A 21,183-nucleotide genomic window follows, 5' to 3' on the forward strand; every position below is an offset into this window, starting at 1 on the left:
TCTGTTCACTGGAGTATGGTTTAACCATAGAAAAATACTGAAAACCTGAGATCCCATGAGTGTTTCGACATTTGTAACACATTCATACACTGGAACGCCACACAGTCATTAAAAAGAATGAGGTATTTCTGTATAGCCTGATACAGAAAGATCTTGCAAGACACAGGTGGCAAAAATAGCAAGATACAGAAGAGTGTATACATTCTGACTCCATTAGTGTAAAAATTTTTTTAATATATATTTGCTGGCAAATAATGACATCCCCGAACAAATACACATGACACTTTAAGCTGGTTACCTTTGGAGAGGGGCATTAGGCACGGGAGGGAAGGGGGCAGGTTTTAATGTCATGCCTTTCTGTACAATCTGATTTGTTGTTTTTGCCATGTGCATATTAACTTCATACTTGATTTGTAGGTTATTTTGACATATCCCTAGGTAGAATTGAACGCTGGTGGTGTTAGTTTTCAAAATACTCCAGAGAGGTGCCAAGTTTTACAAACCAGAACTTCCCCCTGGATTTTCATCAGACTCCCGATTGGCCACCTGATGCTTTAATCATAATGATGTCAAGTATAAAGTTATAACAAATTTGCAATGGGATGATTGGACACTGCTACTCACGGACTGAAATTCTTATACTCCAAAGGGCACGTGATAATTTATAAATATAAGTGAGATTACACATTCTGTTTTGACTCTAAAAAAAAAACACAAAATAGCCATTAGACTTTACATGTACAAGAAAAAGTGAAGTATCCATTGAATTTAGTAAAACAGCATCACACTGGAAAAAAAAATACAGTCATAAAATTAGCTCTTACATTTTTCTGGGGACAGAGAAGCAGAAGAGAATGATATTTAAAAAACAAAACAAAAACAAAAACCACTACCAAAAACAGGGTGAGACAATCATTTATTTATTGGACAGGGCAAGGTCATTTAAAGAGAGGAAACATATCCAAAAGAAGGTGTTTAGCTTGGTGTTACAGGCATTGATGTTCACAACAAACAACACTACTCAATACATCATGGAAACAGGCCACATACAACCAGGAAGATGCTGTCATGTCACTCAAAAATAAGCCACACTGCTTAGGAAACAATCATTAGGGAGTTAGCAGAGCATCATGGTCTCTAATCCGCCGATCTGCATTGTCTGTGGCTGGGACATTAGCTGATAGCATTTGGCTGGTTCCCTGGTTATTAAGAAGTGTCTTGCTATATTCTAGCGAGCCTTCAATATTGAGTACACGCTTCTGAACGTCTCTAAAATTGGCAGTCACCTGCAGGCTTAACTAGCTCACATCACTACATTTTTGGACTACCCTAGGTAGTCATGGACGGTCTCAAAGTATTATAAATAAAATTCTGAATTTAATTCATTTAGCACAGTTACGATGCATCCAAATCAGCTTTAGTCCTATGGTACATACTTGAAAACGGAAACAGAAATTCACGGGAGGAAAGTAAAGAAGAAATTTGGGAAGCTCATCTGGCTTGAGGTATACACACCTGCTAACAAAGTTAGACGCACCTGAAAACTATGTCAATTATCTGCCAAAATATTTGGCATGATTTTTACTCGGACTTTCCTGACTGGGCAGGCAAAGATTTCAATATCCATTCTAGAGCCTAGCCAAAATCTTGTAAATAGTAGTAGATCATGAGTGACTGGTTACGAGGAAAAACTATTCAGCCTAAAACTGACTAAAAAACAAGTAAGTGTCTGGCCCTCCCTAGTCACATCCACTGATTTTACCAACCACTTCCTTCCACAGAAATCACAGTTCTCGGGAGGAGACGCGCTCACTCCACGTGCAACAAAACTACACTCGAGAAGCCAGTCACTAAAAGACCAGACACTGTACGAATCCACTCGTATTAAATGACCAGAATAGGCAAATCTATAGAGGCAGAAAGCAGATTAGTGGTTGCCCGGGGCTGGGAGGCACTGGGAGGTGGGGTGGGGTATGAGAGGTGCCTGCCAAAGGGTACAGGGTTTCTTTTGGGGGTGACAGAAATGTTCTAAAACTCACTGTGGTGGTGGTCATACAACTTTGTGAATATATTACAAAACCACTGAACTATACCCTTTAAATGGCAGCATCGAAGGTATGTGAATATTAAAAAAGGAAGACAGCCCCCAAAAAGCAGAAAAGAGGCTCTTGCAAGTCAAGTCATACCTGAGGAAATGGTAGACAAGCCTGATATAAGGAGCTGCCTTCTCACACACTATTTTGATTTACATTATAACCACATTAACCCCTGAATTCCACTGTTCATTCATTTCTAAATTATTCTAGGCTATCAGCAGATTTCTAACTTTGTTCTCCTTAGAGAGCAGAGTCAGTGTTCCACAGACAGACTGGCTTGGCAAAACAAAACTAAACGACAATAAAAACTCAATGACGAAATAATCTCGTGCTTTGGGGCTGTGTGTTACCAGGCAGAATAGAAGAGCTGAGGTTCGTTTCTAATGGGAAAAATGCCACCAGGCATAAGGGCACCTTACGACTCTTGCCTAAAGCATATTTCCTTTTCAAATCTGCACAGTTATTCCCTTTGCACCTATACAATTCAACAAAAGCAATGTTTTCATACCTGCACAGTTCAACAAAAGCAACCTTCTCTACAAAACAATGTGACGCTCCCTGCAGATCAAAGAGCTAGCCAAATTTCCCCGAACCTAAAATTACTGTTTCTAAACAAAAAAAACAAAGTCTCCTCTGTACTCTCATCCTTACCTTCAGCAGCACACAATGAAGATGGAAAACTCTAAGCCTGCTATAAATCCGAAGCCATAAAACAATTTCTTAAATGACCTTGTTTTTAATTAAAGGTATTAGTTCCAAATATTTAAAACACATTTGTCCCGAGGCCTTGGAAGTTGACCTCTGATGAGAACTTTCCTTTAGTTTTACTAATTCACTAGTTTAGTATGCAGTAAAATAACAGAGTCTTCGAAGAAGTTAAACAGGCTAATGACCAGTCATGGGCTTTCTTCTGTGATTACTATTCTTCTGCAGACAGGATAATTAATGAAACCATGAATGGTCTTTTTGGTCTATCTGCAGCTATCCTTAAACTACATAATTGGTTAGGGAAATTTCTGACAGATAAATGAAGAGAACACAAGTAGCTTTACGGCAAGTTGAATTTGTTAAACCTACTTATGACAAAGAATTTCGGACACAAGAATCGCTCACTGCACACAGAACCCCAGAGAAGTGATGGCACAAGACAGCTGACGTGGGAAGGTATACGGGAGTGGGGCGGGGTGAGAGGTCGTGAGAAATTAAAAACTGGCATGTATCTGCTGGAGCAGAGCCACTGTTTAGGGGGCGTCAGAAAAACTGCTAAGTCACCATTTTGGTCTCTTGAGAGAAGTCCATTTGTTGTTAAGAACCAAAGACCTTTCTACTATCATTCGTGCTGCAAAATGCAGTAGTCACATTATTGCCAAAAGGATCCCAAAAACTCAAGTGCAAAAGAAGAGAAATCTAAGAAAATAAATAGTTACAAAATCATCAACATTTTTCAAAGAAATGTGTTCAAAACAGTGACTTTTACAAAAGATAGGAATTTCTTTTAAGTGGAAAAAGGAATTCTCTCTATGAAAGCTCAAAGACTCATTTCACAGATAACTTATACTCCATTAATGATTTGATTAACAGTGTACAAACAAGGGCCATAGACTCTTTTTAATTAGGTCTGAAAAATCAATATAATATAAATACTGATGATGGGGGGGGAGTGTTTTATACCCCAAACTCCAATATTCCAGCTCTGTGTCCTGTCCTGTTATTATAATCTGTAAAAATCTTAACGACGCAGTGATTCAAGTTTTCGTAACTTCAATGATGTATTAGAGGACAATGCATCTTGATTTGAAGAGTTTGTTGTATCCGAAGGCCGGAACAGCACTCGACCACGATGATTAAATACATAAAATGATGGGTGATTCCTTAATGTGTCAAATGTCCTTAAAAGAAAAAACAAAGAGCATCCACTTTAGATAAACCTGTCAAAAAGCCTATCTGAAAACAAGCAGGCTTCTAATGAATTATGAATTTGCTCTTAACTAAGTTTAAATCCGTGAAATCAGGCTATAAACAGGCTATAATCATACTGTGTTTCATTTCTTTTTCCTGCGCAAGGAAAATAAGAAGCCTGGGAAAGAAACATAAAGCCCTCAAATTTGTCTTTCAGCCATTCCTTTCTATGAATAATAGCACGAATCATCGCTCAACTGTAATCACATCTATAAATCTTACACTAGCTAGCCATGCCAAAAATTTTTTTAAAAACCAGTACACAGATTTTACCTTTGATTATTTTCATTTGGCCCTCACTACTCAAGCAATACGATCGTTTCACAGATCTGTTTCCAAGAATCTTTCAAGTACAACAAAAAGCTCCTTTTGGCCCTTCTGTACCTTCTGTTGTCCAAACTCATACATTTTGCTACCACCTACTAAATTTATATATTTTGCTACCACCTACTTAATGCCATTCTGTTTTACTTCTTTCCTGGCCCTCTGCCTGCAATTCTTGGTAGACTCTTTGTAAGAACTACAGTGGGTGGTGATAGTAGAGTATCCTTTCTATTTTCTCAGCAAGATAGATATATATATATATAGTCTAAAAAAGTTCACAAACACCTAAGTGTATGGCTTTTAGTATTGGTTTGTTTAAACATTATTTTCCTGGAGAAAGAAGGACTCTGCCTCGATAAAAATTCACATCTCAAAGTCAGCCCACCTAAAAATCCAAGCATACTCCCACGTAAAACAGGAAGCCTGAGATGTGACTATTTAAAATGTAAATTGAAAAGTAAAAGTAACAAGGGGGTGGGTTTCCTCTAACAAATAAATGCTCACTGTGAATCCTTCTGAGGACACATTGTAAAGGGTTAAAATTTCCAGGTTCAAGAAGGTGGGTGAAGTCCAGAGATGGAACTGAACAAAGGTACAAGGATAATTTCATGACAGTAAGAAATATGGAAAAGAAAAAGCAAGCAAAGCTCAAGGAAATAGCTTAGAAGTACAGGAGAAAAAAGAAAGCAAAATAACAAATATACTGTAGTCCAGGAAGAGGAAAGGGCAAGAGAGCAGAGTCTATGTCACAGACTAGGTTCAAGTGGTAGAGGAAACAGAAAACCCTTATTCTTCCAAAGACTGAGCTGGAACAAGTGGATAAAGAGAGTGGGGGGGGGGGGGGGGAAGGAAGGAAGGAAGGAAGGAAGGAAGGAAGGAAGGAAAGGAAAGGGAAGGAAAGGAAGGGAAGGAAAGAAAGGGAAGGAAAAAGAGGAAGGATGAAAGGAAACAATTTCTGAGGGGATATCTTCCTATACGTCTATTTCTTTCCATCCGTCAAACCAATAAATAATTTTAAGCAAATATAACACATCTTAGTCTACTGTCAATAATCTGTCATACAACTTTCATTTTTCCATCTCATCAAACACTGCCTCGGTATTTTCACCTCACTACTCAAACGAGCTGCATAATCAAAATGTAAAAACAAAACCAACTTTTATGTACCAGAAAACATACATTTTAAATTATGTAAATGAAGCAAAACTCCTATGAAACTAAATGCCTATGAAAAGGGAAGGACTTACTTATTTTTTAGTTCTGAAGTGGCATCCATGTCTTTAAACTCCCCTGCAATATGAACTATACCATAACAGGTAACTGCAAAGGCCAGAAGTGTCTGAAGAACTATCTGTGAGTATAAAGATTGAGATTATCAAATAACATACAAATATTATCATAAAACTTTGCCATTTTCTCTCCATCTCTTTTTAGCCTCTGACAAGTATTTCTCCCAGGTTCTACCAAGGAGTCAATTCTCCCTTTAAATAATTTGAACTCAGACACACCAAAATCTTCTATACATTCTGTGGATCGGCTGCAAAGATACTTCTGGGTCTTCTCAAATAGCAAACAGGTACTGAGCCATTCAGAACTCAGTTATCAATGGTTACCTGCTTCCAAGAGCAACTAAGAATTTTTAAATGTATTATTGTTAAATATCATTGAGTATAAAAAGAACACCCCTGACCCACCACCCAGCTTAAGAAATAAACCTACCAGTACCTTTCAAGTCCCACATGTCCCTCTCCAGTTATATCCTTCACCCTTCCCTCAAGGTGAACTATTGTACTGAACTGTAGATTAACCAGTTTTTGAGGCTTTTCTTTATAATTTTACCAGCTATGTATGTACCTCTAAAATGTATATTGCTTCCTTTTTCCCATTTTTGGACTTTCTTGTGAGATTCACCCCTATTGTAGTATATGTATCCTTGTAGTCCATTCATTATCATCATGTTTTATATTATATGAATATTCCAAAAGTTATTCATTCCACTGCTGATGGCTACGGGGGCTGTTTCCTGTGTGTTACTTTTAAAATGTCAGTATGGATATCCTGGTGTATGTCTCCTGGTACACGGGAGTAGAACCACTGGGGGAGAGTATACACACGTTCAACTTTATTAGGTAATACCAAAATGTTTTCCAAAGTGGTTGTGCAAGCAGAAACTTGCAATGTTTGATATTAACCAACATGGGATTACAGGCACATTTGATTTTCTTGATTGTGATTTTTCTGTATTTTCCAAATTTCCCAATTTGTAAACAGCAGCAAGGTATTTTAAATAGATATAAATGAATACATGTGTGGTGGTGGTGGGGGGGGGGTTAATCCACCACAAAGCAAAGGTGATAGGAGAGTGAGTTAATAGTCTCATCTATCAAAACTTTCATTACAGACAACTAAAGTCAAAATTAGCCACAAGCTATTACTCTTAACTTTCTAAATTAAAACTCATATCACATGTTATACCAATTTACATTCCCCCACCAGTGTACCAAGACCTATTTCATACAATGTAATCACAGGCACCATTAACAAGAATGTGGTAAATCAATGACTTATCATGAAATTATGTCACAATATACTGTTAGGTAATAAAGAGCTAATTATAAAACCATACATATACACACAGAGATAATAACTTTTTAAAAGAAAAACTGTTTTGATTAGGTAAAACCGTACATATGTAAATAAAGATAATACTGTTTGTGCACAGGAAGAGGGCTGAACCACTGACATACTCCAAACTGTTGGGAGTAGAAGCAGAATTGCTGACCAGTGGGGTCACTTCTCTTTTATTGTACAGGGTCGGTTTTACTTTTTACACATACTGTTTGATTCTGTTACAAAGAAGTTACTAGTGTGTCATTTACAATCCTTTAAAGATAAAAAGGGTGAGTGAAACTAATGTAACATTTTAGCTTAAAAAAAACCAACAACACGTGTGTTTGTTTTTATTTACTTTTACCCCCTACATATATGTCCCTAAACAATGTTGTTACTTTTTCTTGTTCTTAAACTTTACATAAAAAGGAACTTTGCTAAAAAATGAAGCCAAATAATCAACTTTTTAAGTTCGTCTCAGACTATGAACGGAGAAACTTCAAGAATGACTATTTAAACTACAGTTCTAGAAACCAAACACAGAAATCTTTTGTTTCCAAATCTTCAGGTTTTACAATGAGTGACAAAAAGTAGAAAACAGATGTTATTTCATGTCTGGAAAATTTTATGAGAATAAAAACCAGTAAAAAATTATGATAAGCTATGTGGCTAATTTTTAAAATATATTTTAACGGAATATAAATGACCAACTTACATCTATTGGCAGTGATTCATCTTCCTTTTCTGTTAATCGCATATAAGAACGATCTATAAACCAGAAGCATACCATTAAGGAAATTGTAGCCCATTTTTCTTTCTTAAAATGCAAGCAAATCAATACACCAAAGAAGCGGCCGACTAATATGCTACATAAAGCAACGCTAATCCCGGATTCCTCAAAAACCTCTATCTTCTAAGGCAGTCAGCCTGATCTTGAACTATTTTATTTTCATCACGACCTGCTTTGTCACCTTATAAAACACAGAAAGAGTGAAAGGTGAGCAAGTACAAGGAAGAAATACCTAAAACCATATTTTTTTCTTTCTTTCAGTACTATAGGAAAACTAGAATCCTCTGAAACTGTTTCTTTCGCTAACGGGTCAAAGAAATCACAATTATTTAAAAACGAATAAGCCTACAGAAAATCTCAACTCTGAAGTAGCACCACCATCACATAGTATGGACCAAGTAATACCGGTATGGATATGTTTTTCTCCTGCCAGAATATGTTGGAGCAGTGGGAGAACAGGTGAAATTCCAGGATGTCAATTTCTGCCTCTCCGATTAAATTACAATTCCGCTGCTGCCTTAGCCTCAGGAAGCAGCAAGGTAGGAAAGAAAAGCATCAGGATTTGGAAGCTGATAAGCCTGGATCATAAAACCAGCTCCTCAACTTACTGTCATTGAGTTTATCTCATTCAACCCGAAGACATCCATCACCATGAGTTGTAACATGTATCTCAATTTCAGAATGTTAGAATGAAGGACTTGGAAAGGGACGTGTGTCTGAGTGTCAAAGAAATACAGTATCTATTTTTCAACTGCCCATGTTTCTGCAACAGTAAAATGGGGATAATGTGAAGATTAAGTAAGATACATGATAGCCATTCTGCCGTAACAAAGCTCATTGCAGCAAAGATGGGCATTGCTACAGTACAATAGTTTGCTATCCGCTGCTACGGTCTGACAGGACACAATTAGCTTCCAAGGTAAATATTAGTCTTTTTGCAACATAAGCATTATAAAGAGGCCCCACTGCAGTGACAAATGCCACAAGGCATTCTCATCTCACCGGAAACACGAGTCTCTAACTCTAGAAGAATCTTGCACAAGCCCTATTTAATAATGTGCTGTGGACTAAAAAACCCAAACTGCTGTCAGGGAACATGTAGTGACCCTTAAAAGAGTGCACTTACAGACATTTCTCAAGTTTTATCTTATGGGTTTAACACAAGGACCGGTGTAAAAGAAACATCCAGCCAGTACCAAAAATAGGTTTGGCTAGCCTCCTACTGTCAGTTCGATTCCCAGCCAGCCTTCTTCTTTGCATGAAGGCTAATCTCACTCTAACACTACCTCTAACCAGGCATTTCCTCATTTGTAAAACGAAGGAGTCGGACTTACTTCCATGATCTCCTCGCTCTAGAACTCTGAAAATTCCAACGCCGAAGCCAACTGTACAGAATGACGCAGAACTCAACAGTACCCTAATCTCGTCTACAGTAGCGCTTCTCAAAGGACTGCACAACCAAATCATCTGAGGATCTTATTAAAATGCAGATTAGTATTCAATAAACTCTGGGGCAGGACCTGAGTTTCTGCCTTTCTAGCAAGCTCCCAGGTGATTCCCTCGAGGCCGGTCTGTTAAACACACTTGGGCAGCAAGGCTCTGAGATATGTTCCTTAACCTCCTTGTCTCTCACCTCCCACCCCCGGCCCATCTCCAAGCATCCTTATGTACTTTCAGCATAGCATCTATATTACTTTATTGTGACTATTTATTGATCCATTTGTTTCTGCACTTGACTTTGAACTTCCCCAGGGCATCACTGTACCTCTAGCACCTAAGCACAGAGCAATTTCAACCAATTACATGAAACTGAATTTCATAAAGTGGTGCAGCACATAGGCTCTAGAGCCAAACTGCTTGTCTTTGAATCCTGACCCCGCCATGTATCATCTCTGTCAGTTTGTGCAAGTTTCCTAGCTATGTTCGTCTCAACTTCTTCATCTTTCAAAAGAAATAATAACAACAGCTACCTCCCTCACAGCGCTTTTGGTAGGACTGAATTATATAATACACATAAAGTGCTTAGTTCAGCGCCTGGCACATGGTAAGCACGTAATGAATGTTAGCTGTTATTATTGTTATCATTAAAGATTGGAGCTTTGGAGAAGCTGTCACAGAATAGAGAAGACTAGGGAAACAAGACAACCAAATGTAACGTGATACCCTGGATTGATTCCCGGAATAGAAGACCTTATTGGAAAAACTTGTAAAATCCAAATAAAAGCTAGACTTTAGTTAACAGTAATATGCCAGCGTCAGTCTTTCAGTTGTGACAATATGCCACGGTAACAGAAGATGTTCCCAATGTGGGAAACTGGGCGAGGGGTATACGGTATCTCTGTACTACCTTTGAAACTTTTCTGCAAATCTAAAATTTCAAAATAAAAATGTACGTAAAAAATAAAACTGAATTTCTGTCAGACAAATGTCATGTCATAATACATGCATGAAAAAAGTAGTGAAAATAGCTGGGTCATTTTAACTGTGTATAATAAACAGAACAAAAGATTTTATCTTGAAAAAAAATTAAAGCTTTGAAGGAATTCACATTTCATTTTCTACTTTACTCCTGAAGATGGGAAGTAATCTAGCAAACGAATAAAGTTCAACTTTAAATTCACTTCCTTCATTTAACAAATTTATTGAGTACCTACTGTGGGGAGGATTATGCCAGGCAGACAGATCATAGCAATGGATTAAATGAGCTGCCCACGTGCGCTAGGACAGAGGTTAGCAAACTTTTCCCGTGAAGAGTCAAATAATAAATATTTTAGGCTTTGCAGGCCACACTGTCTGTGTCAACATCTCAACTCCCCACTTAGAAAGCAGCCAGGCAACACCTAAATGAATGGGTGTGGCTGTCTGCCAGTAAAACTTTATTGATGGAGACTGAAACTTAGATTTTTTTTTATTTTTTATAACTGTCACGGATCATAAAATGATATTCTTTTGCTTTTTCCCCCAACAAATTAAAAAATGTGAAACTATGTGTAGCTGACCACAAAAACAGGAGAGAGGCTGCATTTGGCCCACCTGCCAGAGTTTGCTGACCCCTGGTCTAGAAGAGAAGAAAGACCTAAAAACGGATCCGCTGTCTAAAGACTGCACTACCTCGTCTGTTGGCCTTCCAAGTTTCTTCTCCACGATACAACCGTATTGGTATGTTAAAGTACTTTTACTTGTTTGCTTTTAAATTTCCCAACCACTCTGTGACACAGGAAAGGCAAGAATTAAAATCCACCTCAGTGAAAGCTCACAGAAGGGACATGACTTGCCCAAGGTCATACAGATTTAGTGGTAAAGCAAGTTTTTCGGAACCAGCCCTCCAGACTCCCGGTCCAGTGCCCTTTCTCCTGCAACACAGTGCCCCCACAAGGCAAACGGTCATTTAACTTCTCAGTCTCCGCCTGGACAGCCCAGGAGCGCCCAAGATGCTGTCCGCCTAGCTGTCATGGGACCATGAGCACCAGAGGTCCTCAAGCCGACACTTAGCCTGCTCAGCCCCACGCTGGATCTGACATCACTCGTCACGGATTCCGGGCCAACTCCCTCTCTGGCCACCCTGCAGCCCCACGGCCTCCCTCTTTGCCCACCCTGCAGCCAGCTCAGAGCCCTCTGCCAGGCACCCCCTTCCCCTTCCATCCCTGCTGCAATTTCAGGTGCCCGTCTCCTCAAACTCAAGCCCCGCGCCGCTTCTCGGAGTCACCCCCAACTCTAAGGGCTCAAATGACCATCCCCGGGAAACTCGGTCCGACACTCCCTCAGCGTGCGCCCACACACCGCCCCCGGAGTCCCGCACAGGAGCGGCCGCGGTCTCGCCCCCACCCCACCCCGGCACTTACGCTGAGCAGCGGAAAAGGCCGCGTGGGCTAGGGCAAAGAGGCCGACGCCCACCAGCCCCTTCCATAGCGACGGCGCCATGATTCCGGAGGAGCGGCAGCCCAACAAAAGAGGCGAAGGGCGGCGGAGCTGTTCCTTCTTCCACGGGCGGGTGTCCGCGCAGCGCAGACAGATGACGTCACCGAACCCCTGGGCGCGAAATGCCTTAGAGGTGGAAAAACCAAAGAGCCGTGAGAAAGCGGAAGCAGGAATGCCGGGAAGGAGGGGAAAGCGACACGGAATAAGGTCCGCGAGTGACCACGAGCCGAGCCTGCGCCGCGCGGCCTCTCCGCGAGGGGCAGCGCTGAGCCGAGAGCCTCGCAGAAAGAAGCGAAAGCGGATCAATGGAGAAGCGGAACGGAAGGGCGCCAGCAAATGAGCGTGGGCCGTGGGGCAAGGGGCGGGGCCTGCGGAGAGGCCGGGGTGGGGCTTGAGGGGCGGGGCGGCGAGAGGGCCGGAGGGGGAGGTTCAAGGCGGCCCCGGGTCTCTACTCCTGGCAGGGGGGTTTGTTTGTTTGCTTTGCCTTTTCGCTCCAGAAGTCTCATGTGTTTTCTGACGGCCGGTCCAGTGCTTCAGCCTTCTGGGGGCCGACACTGCTGAAGGAGGCAGAAAGGGAAGCGGCGGCGGGGTGGGGGTGGGGGGGTATAGAGGAGGAAAATCCCGGGATTTGGAGTCCCAAACACGTGGCATGCGTGGGATGCTCGGTAAAAGTTAGTTCCTTTCCCCTTACTTTCAGAAGGGCTTGAAGGAAGATTCACGCCCCAGGGGGTATGGTGCCATGGGAGAATTTTGTTCTGGAGGGAGCCAGTTTACGTTAGGTTGCAATGAAAGGGCGCGAACGACGCCGGCCCATTTTCTCTCTCTCTCTCTCTCTCTCTCTCTCTCTCTCTCTCTGATCAGGAAAAAAAAAAAAGTATACTCTCCTTTCTTGATTTGTCTTTGTGTCCATCCCCTAAAATGTAGACATTCATTAGTGAGGTTCTTCCCTGGAATTCTTTCCACCCTGCTCTCCTTTGGCGAGCTCACCTATTCATTCCCACCGCTTCGACCACAGGGATTCCAAAGCGACGTCTCGATCTCAAACGTCTCTCCTTCGCTCCAGATCTGCATTTCCAGACCCGCTAATCACTTATTTCTGTCCCGCGGCACTTCAAACTTAATGTGGCCGAAACGGAATTCATTCTCAGCTTCTCCAGTGCCCCCTAACTGATTGGCACAGCGTTGTAAGCTGCACATCAGGAGGTAAATGCCCTTTGCCCTGTCAGGATTCCACGTTTTGCTAACTGTCGTGTGCTCGAAGATCCCTATCCTGGCCACCCCCTTTAAATTTGCAATCTCCCATTCCTGTTCCCCGTAGCCTACTCTATTTCTATATCACCTTTTGAAATATTCTATAATTTACCTGTTTACGATGTTTGTTGTGTTGTTTTTGTTCATTGTCTCTCTTCCCACACTGGAACGTAAGTTTGGAGAGAACAGAGATTTCTGTCCATGCCTGAAACATTGCCTGTCACATGCAGTAGGCATTCAACCAATGTTTGCTGAGTGAATTATGGGAAAGAAGTGGGGAGTGATGTATCCTTGTTTGAAAGGATCTCTATAAAGAGTCCTTCCATTATTTTGGATTGGGTTCAAAAATCCCTGTGGACTTGTATGCCCTCTTAAATTTTGATAACTCTTTGATTGATGATGAACATTTTCTTATATACTTGAGCTTCCCCAAAGCTGAAAAAAAAATTAGAAAATAAAGAAGGCATCCAAGAGCCTTCAGATTTCCTAAACTTTATGTGTTTTGTCCTCGATCCCATTTTCCAAACCCTTAATTATGGTCATTATTTTTCTCTGGGCCTGCTCCAGTTTTTTCACCTCTAAGCCAAGATTTGACACAGTACTCGATCAATATCAAGTACAGTATAACGTATTCCTTACAAATGTAGGTGTATTTATAAACCTCACAATCAGGAAGAACAAGGAAATAATCTTTCTGTACTGATTTGAAAGTGCTTCCTTCCGCCCCGGGAGGTAGCAAGATAGAAAAGGTAAAGACCAAAAAAAAAAAAAAAAAAAAAAAAAAGAACTTGGTTTTAGCTTTGACAATGGTCAAATTGAAATTAGCGTTTTCAGGCACCTTACTAAATTGTCTCTGCTAATATTAATTTATCTGAAGTAGAAAAATTATTAGGTTTCTGAAGAGAGCTTAGATCTGGTTCCTTTCTTTTCTTAATGTTTATTTATTTTTTAGAGAGAGGGAGACAAAGCGTGAGTAGAGGAGGGGCATTGAGAGAGAGAGAGACACAGAATCTGAAGCAGGCCCCAGGCTCCGAGCTGTCAGCACAGAGCCCGATGTGGAGCTCAAACCCATGAACTTTGATATCACGACCTGAGCTGAAGCCAGATGCTTAACCAACTGAGCCACCCAGGTGCCCCTGATTTTCTCCATTACATTCTTAATATGAATGCCCCATTCTCTTCTTTTAAATATCTTAGCCGTGTAAAGAATGCAAAAGAAACGAGGCTAGTTTCACATCTTCTAGAAGTAAATGGTCAACTCCTATTCATGGAGTGAGATTTTAATGGTCTTATCTGTAGATTTTAACATGAAGGGAAGCCTAAGTATTCATAGTCATGGTTACCAAGTTCTGTATCATTCAAATAAGTACCTTGGGTCCATTCATCCATTGTATTCCAGGTTGGAGTTAATCCCAAAGGTGCAAGGTACAGCAAGGGGCAGCGCTGTGTTCATGAACTCTTATAACAAAAGAGAAACTTCATGTGAAAGAGCATTTAAGTTCCTAGGTGAACCCAGAAGTGCCTTTAGTTTGCCTACGGAAACAGCCATTTTCCATATTCACAGTGGGTACATGATGGGGATTTGTTAAAGGTGGGGACAAAGACCGCTGAAGTGTTTCCTACCCAGATGTTATTTACGAAGACTCATCAAGTCTTCCCAGGATCGTTCGTTGTATGGTGAAGGCACCACAATCCAAAATTGTCTTCAAGTTAATTCATTTTGTTATGTGTCACCCAGCGAGGCGAGTGACTTCATACACCATTCGTACGTGCCATTTCCCATGCAGATTCTCTTTCTATCCAGCATGCTCTGTCCTTTCCTACCTAGTTCAAAAACCCACTTTCCCTTTGACTGTACAGGTTATCTAGAAGAGGAATATATCTGTTGCAGGTACTAAACCTTTCTTCAAACTATACTTCTTCCAACCTCACTGGGTAACAAATTCTAGAATTTTACCACCTGCTGGGTAAACTATTTTTTTTTAATTTTTTAATGGTTTTATTCATTTTTGAAAGACAGAGAGATACAGAGCGCTAACGGCAGAGGGGCAGAGAGAGAGAGAGAGAGAGAGACACACACAGAATCCGAAGCAGGCTCCAGGCTCCGAGCTGTCAGCACAGAGCCCGATGTGGGGCTCAAACCCACGAACCGTGAGATCATGACCTGAGCTGAAGTTGGACGCTCAGCTGACTGAGCCACCCAGGTGCCCCTAAACTACTATTTTCAATATTTGTCTTGATAATTGCATAATCTCTTTTTTCTTCACAAAAATAGTGTATGTTCAGTGTAAGAAATTCAAACAAAACGCTGTATCCCTCTTAACGTGTTGAGTGGTGCTTTGGTATCTAGAGTTTTGAATCTTAGTAAGCAAGACTGTGATTACTTGATTCATATCTTTAAGATTTGTTCACTGAAAGGTTTATACCACTGGGGTTAAAAGCATATGCTCTAGAATCAGGTTGGATTTGAATCCTGGCTTCTCCTTTACTATCTGGGAGATTGGGCAAGTTACTTAACTATGCCTCAATTTCCTCATCTGTAAAGTGGGGATAATGATAGTACTTACCTTGAAAGATTGTTGTTTGTACTGAGTGAGACCATCCATGTAAGTCGTTTGGAATAATCTCACATGGTGAGTACTAAATAAATGCTAGCCATTATTGCTGCTGTGCTACTGTTGACTCTCCTAGATATTTTTCCAGACTAAAAGGGTTCCTTATCCCTTTAGTTTTTCCTGAAACATCAGTTGCGTCTCACCTTTGGTGATTTTAATTGCTCTTCTCTGGACCATTTCTAGAGCTACTAATAACTCTCCTGGGGTTTCATTACCACATCTGCACGAAGTATCCTAGGTTACTTGTCTGAGGTTAATATGATTATTCATTTCAAGTAGCCTTGGCACTGAAAATGGCACCAGAGGTCTTATATGCTTTTTTTTTTTTAGCACATTGAGCTGGTACATTTAGAAAATAAATGGAAAACTCCAGCATTATACCAGGTCCTAACTGATATTTGTGACCTGTTCTTTCTCTCGCTTTTTAAAAAAATTTTTTATAGTTTTTTTTTTTAATTTATTTTTGAGAGAGAGACAGAGCATCAGCAGGGGAGGGGCAGAGAGAGACGGAAACACGGAATCTGAAGCAGGCTCCAGGCTCCGAGCTGTCAACACAGAGCCCAACGTGGGGCTCGAACTCGTGAACCGTGAGATCGTGACTTGAGCCCAAGTCAGCCGCTTAAACGATTGAGCCACCCGGGCGCCCCAGTCTCCCACTTCTTGAATATAGGCATTCCCTATAGCACTGCCCCAAAACCGGGTCTCTTTCTACCTTCCCTTCTTTGGAGAACACATGAACTCCCATAACTTCAATATTGTGCATATAGCTCCCAAATCTTTAACCGGTCCTGACTTCACTCGTGAACTGCAGACCCTCTACTTGGCCATCCCGCTGGTCCCTTAAAACCGACCTGTCCAGAGCCAACCTGTACCTCCTGCCTCCCATCTTAACGCTACCAGCAGTCCTGTGTTTTCTAGTTATGCAGGTTCAAAACCCTCCAGTCATCTTCCAGTCGTTCTCCCTCAAGCATTCCCAGTCTACCCAGCCAATCAGTTGCAAAGACGGGTTAATCCTACATCTGCATTGGCTCTTGCATCCAGCCTCCCTTCTCCCTTTTCCATCCCTACTGCAACCGATAAGTTAAGGCCCCCTGACTTTTCAGCAAGACTACTGTTCTAACCACTTTTTTCTCACCTTTCTAACTTCTCAACTGGCCTCACCTCCTGCCCCTTTCTGCTGTCAAATTAACATTGGGGAAGTTTGGGGTTTATTATTTTTTATTTTTTATTTTAGAGAATGCACGAGCAGGGGAGAGGAGCAGAGGGAGAGAGAGAGAGAGAATCTTTTTTTTTTAAGATTTTTTTTAAAGTTTCTTTTGAGAGAGAGGGAGCGTGGGGGAAGGGCAGAGAGAGAGGGAGAGAGAGAATCCCAAGCAGGCTCCACAATGACAGCGCAGAGCCTGAGGCAGGGCTGGATACCACGAACCAGGAGATCATGACCTGGGCTGAGAAAAAGACATGTTCAACCAACTGAGCCACCCAGGCGCCCCATCACTGGGGAAGTGTTGACCAGGGAGATGAATGAGTTAAAAATGTCTGCAGCATAAAGACCTTCCAGGTATGGCCTCAGCTTAGTTTCTGGCATTTCCCCCAACACAGGAATTAATCAACTCAACGTTTATCAAGCACATCCAGTAAGCCAAGGACTGTGCTAACCGCGAGGCTAAACTTATCTACACTTTTCAGTGACCAAGTATTTCCTGAACACTTACCTTGTACCCAGTACTGTAAAGTCCTCTTTCAGTTTAGTCCTTGAACCGAGTCTATGTTGCTAAGAGAATTTAATGTCCTCTGCAAACATGGTGATTTCCTTGGTACTCAGTTAAATTTGAGAGACAGTCATGGATGCCCAGATATGTTTTATTGAATACCTGTTTTGGTTAGACTTTATGCTAGGTGCTGTCGGTAAAGAAATAAGTAACACCTGGTTACTGCCCTCAAGGTTCCCATGACCTGTAGAGTAACAGATCTGTAAATCAAGCATGAAAATATTTCAGGAAGGCTTAAGAGAGAGTTGCGCAAGGGGCTGTGGGGGCTCATACAAGGGGCGCCACACTCAGCCTGAGGGCATCCTGGAGAGCTTTAAACTGAGTTTTGTCAGGTGAGCAGAAGTTAGGTGAGGAAAGGGTTGAAGAACATTCAGGCAGAGGGAGTGCATGGAAATGCACATAGATGTAGGAAACCACGTGAAGCATTTGGGAAACTACAAGGACTTCAGAATGGCTGAAGCAACATATATTTTGGGGAGAAAGATGGGCTAGGAGGTAAAGAAGTGGTCGGAAGTCAGGACTTCAGGAGTGTTGTGTGCCACGCTAAGCAGCCAGAACCGAAGACAATGGTGGGGGCGGGGGGGGGAGGTTGGAGCTGGGCTGTGCTATATATATATAATCAGATTTGTGCTTCAGAAAGATCCCTCTAGTAGAAGTATGGAAGGATAACTGGTGGAGACCATGGCAGAGGTCAGCAAACCTTTCCCATAAAGGACCAGGCAGCAAATAGCTTAGGCTGTTTGCAGGCTCCACAGTCTCTTTGGCAACGACTCAACTCTGCCTTATAGTGCAAAAGCCGCCACAGACCATAAGCAGACAAATGGGCATGGTCGTGGCCAATAAACCTTTACTGATAGACACTGAAATGTGAATTTCACATCATTTTCACGTGTCACAGAATATTCTTTTTTTATCCTTTTTTTTAACTTTATTTTTTTATTTTTTAAAATTTACATCCAAATTAGTGAGCATATAGTGAAGCAATGATTTCAGTAGTAGATTCCTTAATGCCCCTTACCCAGTTAGCCCATCCCCCCTCCCACAATCCCTCCAGCAACCCTCTGTTTGTTCTCCATATTTATGAGTCTCTTCTGTTGTGTCCCCCTCCCTGTTTTTATATTATTTTTGTTTCCCTTCCCTTCTGTTCATCTGTTTTGTCTCTTAAAGTCCTCATATGAGTGAAGTCATATGATTTGTGTCTTTCTCTGACTAATTTCACTTAGCATAATACCTTCCAGTTCCAACCACGTAGTTGCAAATGGCAAGACTTAATTCTTTTTGATTGCCAAGTAATACTCCATTGTGTGTGTGTGTGTGTGTGTGTGTGTGTGTGTATATATATATATATATATATATATATATATATATATACCACATCTTCTTTATCCATTCATGCGTTGATGGACATTTGGGCTCTTTCCATACTTCGGCTATTGCTGATAGAACTACTGTAAACATTGAGGTGCATGTGCCCCTTCGAAACAGCACACCTGTATCCCCTGGATAAATACCTAGTAGTGCAATTGCTGGGTCGTAGGGTAGTTCTATTTTTAGTTTTTTGAGGAATCTCCATCCTGTTTTCCAGAGTGGCTGCACCAGCTTGCATTCCCACAGAATATTCTTCTTTTGATTTTTTTTCAGCTATTAAAAAAAATGTATAAAGCATTCCTAGTTTCAGGTCATACCAAAACAGGTGGCAGGCTGGATTCAGCTGGCTGTACATTGCTAATCTCTGGACTAAGGGATCAGAGTGTAGAGAACGTAGCCAACTCTTTTGAGAAGCTCATCGCCGAGGGGGAGAAAGAACTAGTGCGATAGTGGAGGCAGGTGTAGACAAAGGCCTGTTTCTCAGAAGAGATCTGGAAGTGGTTTGGGAGAACAGGAAGACCAGTTTTTGAATAAATCAGTCACAGGGATGAAAGGTACAGCATAGGGAATGTAGTCAGTGGTATTATAATAGCGCTGCATGGGGACAGATGGGAGCTACACTTGTGAGCACAGCATAACGCATAGCCTTGTGGAATCACTGTGTTGGGCACCTGAAACTAACAATGTAACCTATGGCGTATGTCACCTATACTTCAATAAAAAGAAAGATAGTGGACAAGGAGCCATTGCAAACAGTGGAGAGAGATGATTATCGGACTAGATCCTGGAAGAGGCAGGAAGGAGGTCACGGAATGCGGAGTACAGACTGCAGTGTAGGTGGTTTCATCAGGGAGGAGGAAGCACCTCTTTCACCTGAGGCTGGAGGAGAGAAGAAAGGAGGGGCCCTAACCAGATACTTAAGTAGGTTGCGGGGTAAAGACGGTGAGGAGTCTTCTTGAGGGTCTTGATTTTCACAGTGAAAAAGGAGGGAAGGCTCAAAGGGGCTACTAAGTTTCTGGGGCCTGTAAACAGAGGCAGAGTCTGGGGCTTGAAGACATTTGCTTTGTGTGGTCAGGGAAGCAGTCTGTGACTTTGGTGTTTTTCAAGTTCCCGACACTAAAAGAATGATTTGTGCTGAGGCAAAACGGCCTGGGATTAGGTGGTTAGGCCTGAAGAAACAGGTAAACTAATTTTCTTGGTCTTCTGGAGTGACCAAGACAGGTCTGGGGATGGGGCAGTGGGGAGACCGGGAAGGATCCTCACCTGGGCTTCTAGCTTCTCTAAAGTCTAGCCCTGCGTGCACAGGGCAGTGTGGTTAGGCTGGAGCCAGGGTATAGCGGACAGGCAGCCACGAGGTTTCTTGGGAATGCTGACGGACACAGGTACTAAGAGGAGAAAATGGGCTCAGAGTCCCTAGGATAGTTCCTGATGCGACAGAGCCAGAATTTGGAGTTGAACACCTGTTCTAGGTCTTTTTTTTTTTTTTCCAGCTCACTATCCTCACAGAACTTAAAGAGCTGGTTAGTGGAAGTGAGTCCAAAATGGGGTATCTTGGAGTTGCCTGGATGTTATTTGCCTTAGCAAGGAGGTTATATGGCCATGAAATTAAAAAAAAAAAAAAGGAGTTTGAGAATCAGGACCTCTACTAAGCAGAATAATAGGAATTGGATACCATTAATGGTATGAAATGGTATGAACATTTTCAGAAAGCATTCAGGTCTGTAGTGGGGGGAATGAGCTCATTTCAAAGCAGTTCTAGTTTTTGAGGGGCACCTGGGTGGCTCAGTCTTAGGTTCGACGTCAGACTTCAGCTCACAGCGCTGATCTCACGGTTTGTGGGCTCGAGCTCTGTGTTGACAGCTCCGAGCCTGGAGCCTGCTTTGGATTCTGTGCCTCCCTTCCTCTCTGCCCCTTCCCCGCTTGTGCTCTGTCTCTCAAAAATAAATAAACATTAGCTTTTTTTTTTTAAGCAGTTTTAGTTTTTGAGTTTGCTAGGTCCCTCAAAAGGATGTGTGCTCAGTGTCCAACCCGTAGAGGGGTGAAGGGAGGGTGGCAGATCAGAGTTTGGGATTTGTAGTTCATTCACGTAGAGGTAGAGATGAAAGTCCAGACTGTAACAGAGAAGCCCATACAGACTAAGGTGTGATCTGATACGTATGGGGGAAAATAGGAAGAACTGTGGATTTTCTGGTGTGCCAGGTCGAGAGGCTGAGAGTAAATGCTCTTTGAGGAAGAGAGACGAGAGATGGTGTCAAAGGTGACACCAGTTGGGTGAAATGTGCGTTAAGACAGCGTGCAAAAGGTGCAAGAGGATAGGGAGAAACGCGCCACACCTCAAAAGATTTCTTCTTTGGGAGGGGAGAGGAGTGCTTGGAGCTCAGGTAGATTTGAGCACACACCGATTGGATCTTCTTTGCGAGACTGATGAGTGTCTCTGCACAGGTTCCTGACGTGAACGATAACTCGTATCTCGGGTGGTTTAC

At 41.9% G+C, this 21,183-nt stretch overlaps 1 protein-coding gene across 1 annotated transcript; it reads right to left on the reverse strand.

The window, feature by feature from the left end:
- Window positions 1-904: 904 nt before the first annotated feature.
- Window positions 905-11,976, reverse strand: MMGT1 (membrane magnesium transporter 1). Its single transcript, XM_049644324.1, has 4 exons — window positions 11,622-11,976; window positions 7,705-7,757; window positions 5,627-5,730; window positions 905-3,985 (listed from the first exon to the last, which is right to left on the reverse strand). Exons 1-4 carry the CDS (start codon window positions 11,698-11,700, stop codon window positions 3,826-3,828), a joined length of 396 nt encoding a protein of 131 aa, XP_049500281.1. The 5' UTR covers window positions 11,701-11,976; the 3' UTR covers window positions 905-3,825.
- Between the last annotated feature and the right edge of the window lie 9,207 nt (window positions 11,977-21,183).

The sequence above is a fragment of the Panthera uncia genome, chromosome X, assembly GCF_023721935.1.
Source record: "Panthera uncia isolate 11264 chromosome X, Puncia_PCG_1.0, whole genome shotgun sequence".
NCBI classification, from domain to species: Eukaryota; Metazoa; Chordata; class Mammalia; order Carnivora; family Felidae; genus Panthera; species Panthera uncia.

Coding starts and splice junctions, on each gene's coding strand:
- MMGT1 (XM_049644324.1), bottom strand. CDS start 11,700: ATGGCGCCGTCGCTATGGAAGGGGCTGGTGGGCGTCGGCCTCTTTGCC. Junction 7,758..11,621: donor GGCCTTTTCCGCTGCTCAGC/GTAAGTGCCGGG, acceptor TCTGGTTTATAG/ATCGTTCTTATATGCGATTA. Junction 3,986..5,626: donor ACTTCAGAACTAAAAAATAA/GTAAGTCCTTCC, acceptor TTTTCTTTTAAG/GACATTTGACACATTAAGGA.